Source organism: Silurus aristotelis (assembly GCF_946808225.1).
Source record: "Silurus aristotelis genome assembly, chromosome: 21".
In the NCBI taxonomy this organism is placed as follows: domain Eukaryota; kingdom Metazoa; phylum Chordata; class Actinopteri; order Siluriformes; family Siluridae; genus Silurus; species Silurus aristotelis.
In genome coordinates, this window is record NC_139594.1 from 2,481,924 (window position 1) to 2,498,262 (window position 16,339).

A 16,339-nucleotide genomic window follows, 5' to 3' on the forward strand; every position below is an offset into this window, starting at 1 on the left:
AACAGCGTCGACGTGCTCGCTACGAAGTGCACTCAAGTAGGGAAGTGCGATTGGTTTGAAATTCAGCCAATAGGAGGCGAACACGGGAGTGAACAACCAGCTCAGTATTCGACCAATGACCGCGAAGGACGCAAGGAGCGCTGTCCAATCAGAGCGTGCGGCTCCAATCACGTGACTTATGAATGAGTTTCCACCGACGCGTATTTCCGTCAACAATGAACCGGATAGTTTCATATCCGTGTCTTTGTTTTTGTTTTGGGTTTTTTTTGTAGCATTTCTAATTTAGTGATGCACGCAGTTATTCGCTAAAATCAAGTGTTAATGATGTGCAAACAGAATTGTTTTACAAGATTTTTTTTTATTTAAAAAAAAAGTTTTGTTTTTTTTACTTCCTCCCTTCCGCGTTTTTTTATTTAGATTTTTTTTATTCTTAAAATAATTATACACAAAAAAAACCATCATGAAGGTGTTGAGACTCTCCACCCATCCCTCATCTGTGGCCTACTCCATGACCACCCTGGGGTCCAGTATGATGAACAGCATTTTCAGTTTTTATTACGTCAAACTCTTCCTGAACAAGTACAACATAGCCGAGGGAGATTTCCACATGGCCCAGGTGAGTCAAACTCTTCACCTGTGTGTCTGCTCACTCACAGCGAGATGATCAACAACCATCATCATCACACACTGATCAGCCAGAACATTATCACCATCGCTTAATATTGTGTTGGTCCCCTTCTGCTGCTAAAACAGTCCAGATCATCATCATGAACTTCTTCAGCAGTCTGATCTACAGGAGCTCGTCTGTTAAATCGGACCACATGTCCAGCCTTCGCTCCTCACGTGCATCAATGATCCTCGTCCCCCACGAGCCTGTCGCTGGTTCACCACTGTTCCTTCCTTGGAGCACTTATGATAGACCAGGAACATCCCACAAGAGCTGCACTTTAGGAGACGCTCTGACCCAGACGTCTAGACGTCACAATTTGTCACTTAAATCCTTACGCTCGTCCGTTTTTCCTGCTTCTAACATCAACTTTGAGGACAAAATGTTCACCTGCTGCCTAATAAATAAATCCACTCACTAACAAGTGCCATGATGCAGATCATCAGTGTTCTTCACTTCACCACTCAAAATGTCATAATGTCATGATGTTACTCCTGATCAGTGCACAAACCCAAACCAGTGGCAGTGATGTGCAAATGTCATAATCCCAGATTTTATAATAGATAGATAGATAGATAGATAGATAGATAGATAGATAGATAGATAGATAGATAGATAGATAGACAGATAGATAAACGTATAATCTTCTCTCCATCTTTCCCAGGTGGTGTATATGATCTGGAACTCTCTGAACGATCCGCTCTTCGGTTACCTGCAGGACAACTCTAGCATTCCGTGTTGCTCTCGGAGAAGGTTGTCCATCCTGTACGGAGCTCCGTTCTACTGCCTGGCCTTCCTTCTCGCCTGGTTCCCGTGGCGAGCGTACGAGGATGGAGATCGACTGAGCGGCCTGCACCTGGTCATCACGCTGTGCGCCTTCGATGGCATGCTGACATTTGTGCTCCTGGCCCAGTGCGCGCTCTTCGCCGAGATCTCGGAGAACCATCAGATTCGCCTGAGGCTCATCAAGTACAGCCAGGTGGCGTCTATGCTTGGTTCCTCCAGCGTGCTCTTCTGCGGCCTGGTCTCCAACAACATGGACAACTTCTTCGCCTTCCAGGTGTTCTGCGTGCTGGTGGCGCTGCTGGGATGCGGCTGCATGCTCTACACGGGCTTCCACTGCGAGAGCCGCTTCGACGCCAAGGTCGCGGCCACGAGCTCGCAGCAGCAGCCTCCTCTGTCTCTTGCCGCCGTGGCGACCATGACACGGGAGATCCTCACCAACCGAGACTTCCAGATCTTTGTCTTTATGAACTTCTTCCAGGTTTTTCTCTTAGCCTTCTTCAACAACTTTGCCATGATCTTCGCTGACCACCTCATCCCTCCAGACGCTCTGCCCTCACTTGCCAAGAGCTTCATGTACGGAGCCGGATTTATGTGCCCTCAGGTGCAGTTTTAAACCAATCAATCTGGAGGGACAGAGGGGGGGGGGGGGAATGAAAAGAAAAGGAAAGTAATATAAAGAAAATAGAAAATTCAAGATAGACACAGACTGAAAAAAAAATAAAGAAAAAAATAAGAAGAGAAATGCCATTTTTAAACAAGAAAGATAAAAGGAAAGAAGGGAAAGATAGGATGGATGGATGGATGGATGGATGGATACTGACACACTGAATAAACAAACAAAAGAAAGAAAAACACCCACAAATGAATAAAATTAAAAAGAAAGGAAAGAAGCGGAAAACGGATTGACCGATAGAGTGATAGATACAACCCCAATTTTAAAAAGTTGGGAGACTGTAAAAGGTTAATAAAAAAAATAAATAAATAAAAAAAACAGAATTCAGTAATTTGCAAATCTCACAAATCCATATTTTATTCACAATAGAACATAGCAAACATATTAAATGTTGAAACTGAGGTAAAAAAAAAAAAAAAAAAGGGTAATTTTGAATTTGATGGCAACAATATGTCTCAAAAAAAGTTGTGACGGAGCAACAGAAGTCTGGAAAAAGTAAGTATTATTAAAACTAAGATGGGCGGAGCTTCACCAACCTGTAAAAGACCGTGTCAACAAACTGTGGAACAATTTCAGAATAATGTTTAACATAAAATTGGCAAACAGTTGAACATCTAATCATCTACAGAACATCGCATGGCTGTGATCTTCGGGCTCTCAAGCAGCACTGCATTTAAAACTGTCATGATTCTGTAAAAGAAAAAATCACTGCATGGGCTCATTAACACCTACAGAGCTCGTTGTCTGTGAACACAGTTTAACACGTCATCCACAAATGCAGGTTAAATATCTATCATGCAAAGAAGTAGTCATGCATGAACATGGTCCAGAAACTCCACCGTCCTCTCTGGGCCGAAGCTCAGTTCAAATATAGTTGGCAAAGTGGAAACTGTTCTGTGGTCAGATGAAGTAAAATGTTAATTTCTTTTTGAAAACCATGTACTACATGTCCTCCGGACTAAAGAGGAGCAGGACTATCCGGCTTGTTGGTATGATGGTATGGGAGTGTATTAAAGCCTGTGGAATGGGCAGCTTGCACTTTTAGAAAAGCTTCTTCAATACTGAATGATACATACAGGTTTTAGAGCAACAAATGCTTTCATCCAGTCTTTTTCAGGGAAGACCTTACACACTAATGCAAGACAATGCTAAATACATCGATTACAACCGCATCCATTAATCCATGTGCTGAACTGGTCTGTCTGCAGTCTAGACCTTTCACCATTTAAAAACATTTGGTGCATCATGAAATGAAAAACACAACAAAAAAGACACAGAACTGTTGAGCAGCTAGAATCCTGTTTTAGAAACATATGGGACAACGTTCCTCTCTAAAATTTCAGAAGCTGCTTTCCTCAGTTCCCAGATGTATGCAGACAGAAGACGAGATGCTACACAGTGGTAAACGTGGTCCTGTCTCAACTTTTTTGAGACATGTTGCAGCCATCAAATCCAAAATAACCTTATAAAATGGTATTTATTCTCAGTTTGAACATTTCATGTGTTTTTTGGTTTTACTGTGAATATAATATGGGTTTATGAGATTTGCAAATCATTGCGTTCTGTTTTAATTGATATTTTACGCAGTGTCTCGACTTTTAGGGAATTGGGTTTGTAGATAGTAGAAAGTCACCAATAGAAAGAAAAAAAGAAAGATTGATGGAACCTGTGTTATTGCTGCAATGTTGTGAAATTAACTCTTTCTTTCTTTACTTGTGTGTGTGTGTGTGTGTGTGTGTAGCTGCTGGTGTTGTGCAGTCAGAATCTGCTCCATATCTTTGGTTATTATCGCATCATCCTCATCACCTTCGCTGTTGAAGCAGGAGGAGCCATGACCATGCTGCTGCTCGGCCCCACACACTACTACTGTCTGTCTGTGTTCATCACCATCAACATGTAAAAACACATCAAACATCTCCACATACACACTATACACACCCTCCTTACACACACACACACACACACACCCATGATCTACCAGTCCATCAGGAAGTCAGTGATGAATGAATGTTCCAGGTGAAAACAAAAGGAAAGAGATGTACAGTGGGTGTAAAAAGTATATCCAAATTATCCATATATATATATATATATATATATATATATTATACTATATTGCAAAAGTATTGGGACACCTGCCCTTTCCTGCTGTATGTGGCTCTTTTCCAAACTGTGACCACAAATCTGGAGGCACTCAATTGTACCGGACGTCTTTAGATGGCGCTATATATATATATATATATATAATTTATTATATAATTAATTATTATCCATTTATTCATCTTTATTTATTTATTTTGATCCTTTTTTTTTCTGTTTGTTGGAATATTGCATGGAAGATGTACCAAGTCTGACATCATATTGTTATTTCTGTCTTTATATTTAAAAAACCTGCAATTTTATAAGGGTGTGAAGACTTTCTATGTTCACTGTAACTCCTACTGCACTAAATATTATTTATTAACACCATAATTCAGTGATGCTTAGCAGGACGGGTGATACGAGCGAGACAGACAGACAGACAGACAGACAGACAGACAGACAGACAGACAGACAGACAGACAGACAGAGATGTATCACATACACTTGTTTTATTTCTCTCGTCTCTCTGTATGGACGTGTTTCAGGATTCTGGTCCAGGCCGCGTTCAGCCTCTTTAACCTCCCGCTGGCCGACATCATCGACTCGGACCTGCAGAGACACAAACGCAGGTAACACACCTGAATTCACAGCGGTGTTTATTCAGCCTGTGAAATTTATTTATTATATAATTCTATATATAAAACCAAATATATAATCTTTCTAAATTGTATTATCACTTGATTGTACAGATAGATAGATAGATAGATAGATAGATAGATAGATAGATAGATAGATAGATAGATAGATAGATAGATAGATAGATAGACTCAGACTTGACAAAAGAAAGAAGCAAGTCAACAAACTTCTTCTTCTTTCGGCTGCTCCCATTAGGGGGCGCCACAGCAGATCATCAGTCTCCAGACCCCCCCCCCCCCCTTTTCCTCCTACCTGGTGGCTCCATCCTCAGCATTCTCCTACTGATATACCCCATGTCCCTCCTCTGCACATGTCCAAACCATCTCAATCTCACCTCCCTCACCTTGTCTCCAAAACGTCCTACATGCGCTGTCCCTCTAATAAACTCATTTCTAATCCTGTCCATCGTCATCACGCGCAACGAAAACCTCAACATCTTCAGCTCTGCTACCTCCAGCTCCACCTCCTGTCTTTTACTCAATGCCACTGTCTCTAATCCATACAACATCTCAGGTCTCACCACAGTCCTATAAACTTAAAGCAAAATGGAGGAGAAAGAAAGAAAGAAAGAAAGAAAGAAAGAAAGAAAGAAAGAAAGAAAGAAAGAAAGAAAGAAAGAAAGAAAGAAAGAAAGAAAGAAAGAAAGAAAGAAAGAAAGATGGATGGATGGATGGATGGATGGATGGATGGATGGATGGATAGATTTCTTCTCACCCTCATTATCAGTCAGTGAGATTTACATGTATAAAATACACTGTTTTGTTTAGTTCTTGATGTTTATTCTCCACCAGCTCTCCACTCTCCTCAATGGTTTTTGGGACCAACGCTCTCTTCACCAAACCCGCCCAGTCTTTAGCTCCCATGTTGGTGGTTTCCATTTTAAACCAGTATGGCTACGAGGAAATAAAGGGCGGGAACGTTACAGATCAGAGGTAAATGCAATAATGATAATAATGATTGTGTTTGGAACCTTCTTCCTTTTCCCCCAGTTAGAAATATATAGATAAAAAAATCATAACAAAGCAAAACTCCAAGAGCCAGACGAGATCTAAACTACCACCAGGAACAGATCAGGTCATGATAATATGGTAATTCTGAGGCCACGCCTACTTTACTAAAAACTGATTGGAACAAAGGCCACGCCTTCTTTACTGAACTGAGATAAGAGACCACTCTACTTTTACTTAATTACAAATGCCACGCCTCCTTTTCTTAGTTTAAATCACAAATGCCACGCCTCCTTTTCTTAGTTTAAATCACAAATGCCACGCCTCCTTTTCTTAGTTTAAATCACAAATGCTGCATCTTTTTACCTTGTTTCAAATCGCACATCACGGTTCCTTTACTTGTTCTACATAACATATGCCACGCCTCCTTACTTTATTTAAATCACAAATGCCACACCTCTTTTACTTATTTATCAATACATGCCACGCCTCCTTTACTAAGTTAGTATCACAAATACCACATCCCCTGATTTGTTTTAAAATTAAATACCACGCCCCCACAGACACACAGGCCACACCTACTTCAGTTTAAATGTCTCACAGAGGCCACACCTCCCTCAATTGGTTTTAATCGCTGAAGCCACGCCTCTTTTAAAAAGCAGCTTCTTATGTCTGGCGCACTCTAGTGATTCAGGATGGCATTGTACATCTAAATAATATGTATGATTTCTCTCTCTCTCTCTCTCTCTCTCTCTCTCTCTCTCTCTCTCTCTCTCTCTCTCTCTCTCTCTCTCTCTCTCTCTCTCTCTCTCTCTCTCTCTCTCTCTCTCTCTCCCTTCCTCCCAGTGCACTGAAGGCTCTCCACAGCACCATGTTCTACCTGGTCTGCTTGGTCCCGTTGTGCATCACCAGCCTGCAGTTTCTCTCCTGGAAGCCGTTTTCCATCAGAAACAGTCACACGACTGAAACGAAGTACGTAGAGGGATGATTTGAATGAGATCCTCCATCGTTTCAATCGATATGATTACAATTACCATAGGGGATTTAGGATTTCATTTATATACAGTATATATACAGGTTTTGGGGACAGAAATAAATTTTTTATTATGATTGGGACATTCTACCATTACTGATGCCGTTATACATTTGCAAGAATGAGATGTTTACATTGCTGGTGGTGGTGTTGGTACAGAAGCTCTTGAGATGATCGACAACGTCATGAATAGAGAGATTGTACTATACTGCACTAATTATATTATTACTTTTAAACTAATATATATATTTATAGAAAAGAAAAAATAAACGATTTTGCAATTTGGGATGTCCCTTATTAATTCAAGGGGTGCCAATAATTTTAAAGCCTAGTGTTTATAAGGATTGATTTGTTTAAGAACTTTATGTTGATAGTGAATGCAGGTTTGATGGTCCTGCACATCAGACCTTCAGTACAATTCAGTTTTATTTGTGGAGCACTTTTAAAAATAAACATCTCAAATCAGCATTATAGAGATAAAGAGGTTATAAAGTTTCGATAAAAGAGTGTATAAGTTGTTCATCATAATTATAAGTTTTTACCCTAATGACTGAGGCAGTGGAGACTGCGGAAAGAAAAATCTTCCTCAGTCTTCATGAAGAAACCTTGAGAGGAACCAGACTTCAAAGGAACCCTTATCCTCACCCTCCACACATCATTGTTGAGGTGCTGTCCAGTGATAGGTGCTGAAGTGCACAACTGTTCATGCAACTTGCAGTCCTGAGCCCATTGTAGCAAATCCGTCCTCAAAAGTTCTTGAGTTGCTCAGTAGTTTCATGGACCCACAAGATGCTGAGGTGAAACCACACACACACTCAGAAGAACCATTTGGTTACGCTCGTGATATCACCACAGCTTCTGGTTCTCATGAGTAAAGTAGTGAAGAACACCGTGTTTTTTCTGACACGCAGCGAAGTATTTCATATCACACATTCTGATATAGAGGAGGAAAAGTTTCCCAACATGAAAGTACTCGATAACATGAAAAAGCACCAATATTTTTGGATTTCCAGCTCAGTAAAATATGTTCCTCACTAGATGGAGATTCTTGTTCATCTCAGAGCAGTTTAGCAGGTTCGAGGTGCGGTGACTGGGCAGGTGGTTCCATGATGGATCTCACTCCAGACGTCTGTCTGCTCTTTAAATAACTCTTACAGAACTCAGACGTGTTTAGTTTACATTGAGATTGTTTACAAAATTATATATTTTCTAATATATCGTTTTTTTCCCTCTCACACCTAACGAGCTCCTTCATCAAGCTGAATATGACCTACTTGTTTTTATAGCCACGTGACCAGGCTTTGTGGACACTTTTTTTAACGTCTCCTGGTTTAGCAAGAGATCTTCCACTCAAATCCATGGAAAGCAGATCTTCATGAAGCTGGCTTTGTGCACTTTGTGTCATGCTGGAACAGGTTCTGGTTTCCTAGTTCAAGAGACAAGTTGGTTGTCCCCTAGCTTCAGATTTTCTCTGAAGCTTTATTTAACGGAAGGTCGTGTGTGTGTGTATATATATAAAGAGCTGAAGAAACGTCCAGAACCTCACGCTGTTCTGTGGAATCGCTCCAGCTGATCGTTTTACCGCTTCAGAGAACAACTCAGTTCACCCGATCTTTAATGTGTATTCGAGTTAGTGAAGGGAAGATCTGAACATTGTATTGACTCGTTCTTCTGAGTCACATTAAAGACTCGTTTAAAATTAACGAATCACACTTTTGTCAATACCTGTTAAAAATAAACAAATCACTCTTTTAGACGACTCGTTCTTCTGAGTCACATTAAAGACTCGTTTAAAATGAAAGAATCACTTTTTCAGACGACTCGTTCTTCTGAGTCACATTAAAGACTCGTTGAAAATGAATGAATCACTCTTTCAGACGACTCGTTCTTCTGAGTCACATTAAAGACTCGTTGAAAATGAACGAATCACTCTTTTAGACGACTCGTTCTTCTGAGTCACATTAAAGTCTCGTTGAAAATGAACGAATCACTTTTTTCAGACGACTCGTTGTTCTGAGTCACATTAAAGACTCATTAAAAATGAACGAATCACACTTTTGTCAATACCTGTTTAAAATGAACGAGTCACTGTTTGAGACGACTCGTTTTTCTGAGTCACATTAAAGACTCGTTGAAAAAGAACGAATCGTTCACTAGTTCATGCCCCGTCACTAATCCGCATGCAGTAGCGAGAGTTCGGTCACTAAAATGCTGCTGTGGCTAAGCAGAATTAGTGTGAATGTTCGCACTTAAAGCGTTTCTTCTAAAATATTATATATTTACTTTAATTCGAATAAAGAAAATACGTTCGTACGAACACCCGTCCACGGTACGACCCATTAATGAGCCTATCAATTTATTAATGAACAGCCCATGACATCAAAAATGCAATAAAAAATTTATCGGATAAAAATTTGAGTAGAGAAAAAGAGCAGGTTCATGTTCGTTACATTCAGTCCTTATTTCATTTATTTATTTTTTATGAAGAAACCATGATAAAATAATGATGTTTACAAAATTTTGGCTGATAAAATATTTATAGTTTCTTATTTTTTTTTTTTTATTATTTGGGTTTGTGGGGCTTTTGAACAAGCAGGATGCTAAATAACTGATCAATATTAAATCTCAGTTTGATAAACGAGTCCTGGTGTTTGTTTTAGGCTGTGACTCGATGCAGTGTTGATGTGGGAGTCTGAGTTTCTTATTTTGGGGGCAGAAACGAGGTGAATGCCGTCACCCTGTAAAGGGCAATAATCAGTGTACTGAGTGTGTGTTGGGATCAAATACATAAATTACTGTCATTAAATTAATAAATGTGAATAAAAAAAATTCAAATGACATCTGTGGGTTTTTTTTATTTATTTATAAAAAAAAGGTTTTACTTTTCTTTGCAATAGCAGCTGATGAAAGAAAGAAGGAAAGAAATGAGAGAATTAAAGACAGACAGAAAGAAATAAAGAATAAAAGAAAAAAAAAGAGAGAGAGAATAAAAATCAAATTAAAATACAGGAAGAATAAAATAAACAGAAAAGGATAGAAAGAAAAAAAAGAAAGGTAAATCGTAAGAAAGAATGAAAGAGAAAAAAATAATAAATGTTTAATATAAAACATCATCAGTCTTCTGAAGTCTCGAGCAGCGCCGCAGAAATCACTGCAGTCACGTGGTGACTTTTATTTTGAAATGAAGTACGGTGACTCGTGCCTGGCGGCCATCTTGAATCTGTTAGCGCTCTGTGTCACAGTGGAGCTAATTTGTTTAAATAATGTAAAAAAAAAAAAAAACAATTATATATAATAATAATATACACTATTAATTGGTTTATTTCACACTAAAAATATATTTATATTTACTAATTCGTGCCTTTATTGACGTTCGTGGGGATGCTGCTCCTACACTCGGGCTGTGAGTCTTCGGTAAGTCGAGCTAAAGCTAACAATGCTAAGCTAACTATGCTAAGATGACTATGCTATGCTAAGCTAAACCTTTTTCTTCCAAGCCTTTTAAAAATACATATATATTATTTATTATACTGTAAATAACAATTTAATAATTTTTTTATCGGAGGGGTCGTTTTATATTTTATCTGAACAATAAAATAAAGATTTTGTAATATTTCAAGGTGAAAACTGATTTGCATATTTTATTATTTTTCTTAAAAAATAATTTCAGCAACGGCTTGATTTTTATTCTAATTATTTCTTTTTCATCCCTGTGTTTTTAATAAAGTATTTACTTATTGTAATAAGAAGCTGATGAGAGAGAGAGAGAGAGAGAGAGAGAGAGAGAGAGAGAATAAATGGGATAGAAAAATTAAAGAAAAACAGGTAAACATTCAGGGGAAAAAATTAAAAGGAAGAGAAAAAAGAATAAAGAAAGGAAGGAGAATAAGAGACAAAAAGATGAATGAAAGAGAAAAAGAAGAGGAGAGAGAGAGAGAGAGAGAGAGAGAGAGAGAGAGAGAAAAGAAAAGAAAAGAAAGGAAGGAAGGAAAAGTTAGAAAGAAGGAAAGAGGGGAAAAAAGGAAAAAGAAAGAAAAATGGAAGAAATGGAAAAAAGAATAGAGAGATCGAGAAAGAAAAAAAGGAAAGAAAAGATTTATCAGATATAAATATATATATATAGTGATTTATTTGTAATTTTTATTATAATAAATATAAACAAATATATATATATATATTATACATAAAAAAAATAGTATAGAATTTGTATGAATAAATAATAATAATCTATTCCCAAAATGCCGGTGGTTCTGCTCTTGTCTGTAGTTATGGATCCTCTGAGTCGTCTGAGCTTCATGAATCCTCAGGATCATCTCTCGCAGCCTCTGGATCTCTGTAAACGGATCACGCAGGATGAGGATCTGGTGAAGATGCCGAGACGGAGCGATCGCACCTCAGTGACCCACAGAATCCGTTCACGTTGCTCAGATTTCATTTATGAGTCGTCGTTTTCGCCCTTTAACAGACTCGCCCACATCCAGACCACCAACACGGACATCAGGAATTCCGAACGGAACGGCGATGGACCTGAGGAAACCCCGTCACCACTGTCGGGTTCCAGTGCATCGTTACGTGCAGTCGAAACCTTGTCTTCGGAATGTTCCGGATTCGGATGTGCCGAATCCATTTCCAGCGCCGAGAGCGATGTGATCGAGGTGCCTCCCAGCGTCCCGGGGAGCGACGGCACCTCCAGGAGACTCAGAGTCTCCGAAAATTCCTCACATCTGCTGGACTCGGACGTGCTCCAGGACAGCGACTCGTTGGAATCCAGAAATGTAGCGTCTACCTCAGAAACAGAAAACGTCTTCATCCCCACGCAGAACAGACCGGAATCATCCGCATCGTCATCTTCAAGCCAGAAGAGGGCGCCAGAGGCTAAGAGAAAGCGAGCGAGACCTTGCAAGAAAGCAAGCGCGAATACGACGAAGAAGAAGAAGAAGAAGCAGCAGCAGCGCTACGGTTTGTCATCTGCCTCTCCGCCGGCGTTTCCATCCCACGGACCCGAGATCAAGCTGAAGTACACGAGCTGCAAGGACGAGAAAAGAGAAGGCAGAGGGAATGCCTTTGCACCTTATGTCCACGTGAAGTTCTCCGCCTGCACCGTTGTCAACTTCGAGGAAGACGTTCAGGTGAGGAAGCAGCAACGCCAGCCTGCGGCGTCCCCCGGGATCGTCCCCACCACTTCCTGTTTACAGCTGGGACGTCTGGGGTCCGACAGCAGGGGGCAGACCGGAGAGGTGTGCTGCCTCTGCAGACGGACGGCCAACGCCGCAGGGTTGGGGGACCTGCACGGACCGTACCATCCATGTGGAGCAGACAGGAATACACCACCAACACGTCTCCTGATTAACGGACATGAGGACGGCGGCGTGAAGAGCAGAGAAACCTGGGTTCATGAGGACTGCAGTATCTGGTCATCTGGAGTTTTCCTCATCAAAGGACGACTGTATGGACTGGAGGAGGCGCTGCGACTCGCGCAAGAAGCAGTGAGCTCTTTCTTTCGTTCGTTCTTTCTTTCTGTCTTTCTTTCTTTCTTTCGTCCTTAGTTTGTCTGTCTGACTGTTTATTTATTTGTTTGTTTATTTATAGGGTGAGTGTTTAAAATGTAACTGAATTCTATATTATTATATACAGGAGTCACAGAACAGATTAACAGTCAGATGCAGTTGTTACAGCTGATGTGTATGAAGTGTGATTATAGTGTGATTATAGTGTGATTATAGTGTGATTATAGTGTGATTATAGTGTGTATGATGATGATGATGATGACGATGTTGGATGTTGCAGGTTTGCTCGTGTTGCCACAGAGGTGGTGCTACGCTGGGATGCTTCTTCAAAGGCTGCTCGAGTAACTACCATTTCCCCTGCGCTCTCCAGGCCGGTACGCTTCTGTGTGACCCACTGAACCACCGACCAACTGAACCACCGACTCACTGAACCACCGACTCACCGACTCACTGAACCACCGACTCACTGAACCACTGACTCACTGAACCACTGACTCACTGAACCACTGACTCACTGACCCAAATCTGATTTAGTCTTATATACATTACTGCAAGAACTGGATCGTGTTTTCACTTTCTTTCTTTCTTTCTTTCTTTCTTTCTTTCTTTCTTTCTTTCTTTCTTTCTTTCTTTCTTTCTTTCTTTCTTTCTTTCTTTCTTTCTTTCTTTCTTTCTATTTATAGGATGTGTGTTTAATGAGGAAAACTTTACTCTGAGATGTCCAAAGCACAAGGTAAGTAACACACACACACACACACACACACACACACACACACACACACACACACACACACACACACACACACACACACACACACCATTAAGATGAAGTATTTATATCCCTCCTGAATTTTCTTCTTTGTTCTTTTTCCCTCAGAATAAAACTGGACTCTGTGTGAACAGACTGATGCAGAACAGGTGACGTTGTGGACCATCGTTTATTCCGGGTTTTTTTTAAGAACAATCCTCGATTTTTATATTTAAATGATAAAGGAATCAAGTAACAGCTTGTTCTTTCATTCCCATAGTAACAGTAGAAGACTTTCTAAAATATTAAAACTTGATACAAATGAAGCCAAATTAAAATATATATGAATGTAAATTGTAAAGCAAATGAAATGTAGATAAAAAGAATGAAAACGTCTGCGATATAAGTGTGAGATTTTAGTACTGAGAGAGAAATAATCATAATAATAATAATAATAATAATAATAATGTTTGTGTTTCCTCTGACAGGTGAAACTCCAGCGTCCTGATTTTCCTGATTCTGAGGGGAAAAAACATTAAAAACAGGGTTTTCTTTGTCTTTTTTTCTTCTTTTTTTTCTGTATGTAAAAAATCAAAGTGTTTACATTTTTCCTCGATCACAGAGGAAATCAAACTGCCTTCACCTTCACTGCTGCTGCCTTTTAAAAAAAAACAACAATAAACACCTGGATATTTAAAGATCTCAGTGAAGGATCATCACACCTCCACCTCCTTTTCTTTATCGCTTCTAAAAGCCGGACATTTGTTCACTTCTTTTTTTAAGTAATGAGGGTTTTTTTTGCACTAAAATGGTGATTTATTAATACTTGACTATAAACAGGTGCTGGATGAAATGTTTTTGGTGACCCATATAAATCTATATATTGACCGATGATTTTGGTGATTGTTGGGACTTTTTCTCGCACTGGTCCTCCGGCAGTGTGAGACGCCGGAGTGTCTGGTCTGCTCTGCTCAGACGCCACCGTATGCACTGTACACAAACGTATTTATGTTTCATTTCGATTCGTGTGGATGTGTATTTATTGATGGACGAACAACCTCAGCTGAAAAGATTACGCATTCTTTTCGGCACTTTAGAAACGCAGGGAATCTTTCGTTTTTGTTTATTTGATTGTTGTTCAGGTGATCAGACCATTTTATGTCTGTTGCACTATTTCTTTGTCCAGGAGACAAACTTGTACGGCTTGAGATTTGGGAGCAAGTGTGTAGGATTTCACCCAATGCCTTTGTTTAATGTCTAGGTTGTAATAAACATTTTTACACTCTTTAGCGTTGTGTGTGTGTGTGTGTGTGTGTGTGTGTGTATAAAGGATTATCCACAGCTATAATGTCATTGATGTTTAACGCAAAACCGATTAAATGGATCCAAATAACGCTTTATTTTCATTATGCATTTTATAGACATCGAGTTACAGCTACAATTTTCTGCCGCACCGAATCACACCCAGAGATAAAGTAGTGCCAGAAGATTACATTTGTTGTGTGTATTGTGTAAAAGAATGTGTGTTATGTGTATCTCTACTGATAATTAAGCTGTTGGAGTTAACCCCCTGGTGCCATTATTCCTTCAACGGTCATCGTTACACTACGCAAAAATCCTCCATTGAGCTCAGTAAGATCATTCAGAACGCTGATTCAACTGATTGCAAACTACCCGCACCCTCCAGCCAATCAGAATCCAGGATTGTCTTAAATCAAATCAAGGTGTGTGTGTGTGTGTGTGTGTGTGTGTGTGTGTGTGTGTGTTGTATAGGGATGTGCATCTCCAAAACTCGATTCATAGCCAAAGATACGATACAATAAATGATACTGATACTCATATGATTCAGGAAGATGCAGCTCTGCCTCTGCAATGTTAATCTGTATTCCATGTGACTTTCAGGACACGTCTCGGCCTCTGTAGTGTTGAGGAACCACGCTCGAGAAATAGTTTAGCTGTTACGTGTGTGTGTGTGTGTGTGTGTGTATGTATATATATATATATATATATATATATATATATACAGTGAGGAAAATAAGTATTTGAACACCCTGCTATTTTGCAAGTTCTCCCACTTAGAAATCATGGAGGGGTCTGAAATTGTCATCGTAGGTGCATGTCCACTGTAAAAGACATAATCTAAAAAAAAAAATCCAGAAATCACAATGTATGATTTTTTAACTATTTATTTGTATGATACAGCTGCAAATAAGTATTTGAACACCTGAGAAAGTCAATGTTAATATTTGGTACAGGAGCCTTTGTTTGCAATTACAGAGGTCAAATGTTTCCTGTAGTTTTTCACCAGGTTTGCACACACTGCAGGAGGGATTTTGGCCCACTCCTCCACACAGATCTTCTCTAGATCAGTCAGGTTTCTGGCCTGTCGCTGAGAAACACGGAGTTTGAGCTCCCTCTAAAGATTCTCTATTGGGTTTAGGTCTGGAGACTGGCTAGGCCACGCCAGAACCTTGATATGCTTCTTACAGAGCCACTCCTTGGTTATCCTGGCTGTGTGCTTCGGGTCATTGTCATGTTGGAAGACCCAGCCTCGACCCATCTTCAATGCTCTAACTGAGGGAAGGAGGTTGTTCCCCAAAATCTCGCAATACATGGCCCCGGTCATCCTCTCCTTAATACAGTGCAGTCGCCCTGTCCCATGTGCAGAAAAACACCCCCAAAACATGATGCCACCACCCCCATGCTTCACAGTAGGGATGGTGTTCTTGGGATGGTACTCATCAATCTTCTTCCTCCAAACACGTTTACTGGAATTATGTAGCCCTTTCCAGCCTTGTGGAGGTGTACAATTTTGTCTCTAGTGTCTTTGGACAGCTCTTTGGTCTTGGCCATGTTAGTAGTTGGATTCTTACTGATTTTATAGGGTGGACAGGTGTCTTTATGCAGCTAACGACCTCAAACAGGTGCATCTAATTTAGGATAATAAATGTAGTGGAGGTGCACATTTTAAAGGCAGACTAACAGGTCTTTGAGGGTCAGAATTCTAGCTGATAGACAGGTGTTCAAATACTTATTTGCAGCTGTATCATACAAATAAATAGTTTAAAAATCATATATTGTGATTTCTGGATTTTTTTTAGATTATGTCTCTCACAGTGGACATGCACCTACGATGACAATTTCAGACTCCTCCATGATTTCTAAGTGGGAGAACTTGCAAAATAGCAGGGTGTTCAAATACT

At 39.9% G+C, this 16,339-nt stretch overlaps 2 protein-coding genes across 2 annotated transcripts; both read left to right on the forward strand.

Annotated features, from left to right (window-relative positions):
* Positions 1-170: 170 nt before the first annotated feature.
* On the forward strand, positions 171-7,163 carry mfsd13al (major facilitator superfamily domain containing 13a-like). Its single transcript, XM_083524526.1, has 6 exons — positions 171-616; positions 1,332-2,054; positions 3,868-4,022; positions 4,751-4,834; positions 5,693-5,833; positions 6,695-7,163. Exons 1-6 carry the CDS (start codon positions 461-463, stop codon positions 6,834-6,836), a joined length of 1,401 nt encoding a protein of 466 aa, XP_083380652.1. The 5' UTR covers positions 171-460; the 3' UTR covers positions 6,837-7,163.
* Positions 7,164-10,082: 2,919 nt separating this feature from the next.
* LOC310716897 (uncharacterized protein) lies at positions 10,083-14,425 on the forward strand. Its single transcript, XM_083524525.1, has 6 exons — positions 10,083-10,295; positions 11,148-12,367; positions 12,669-12,762; positions 13,072-13,121; positions 13,266-13,306; positions 13,625-14,425. The coding sequence occupies exons 2-6, from the start codon at positions 11,150-11,152 to the stop codon at positions 13,626-13,628; spliced, it is 1,407 nt and encodes a 468-aa protein (XP_083380651.1). The 5' UTR covers positions 10,083-10,295; positions 11,148-11,149; the 3' UTR covers positions 13,629-14,425.
* The last annotated feature ends 1,914 nt before the right edge of the window (positions 14,426-16,339 follow it).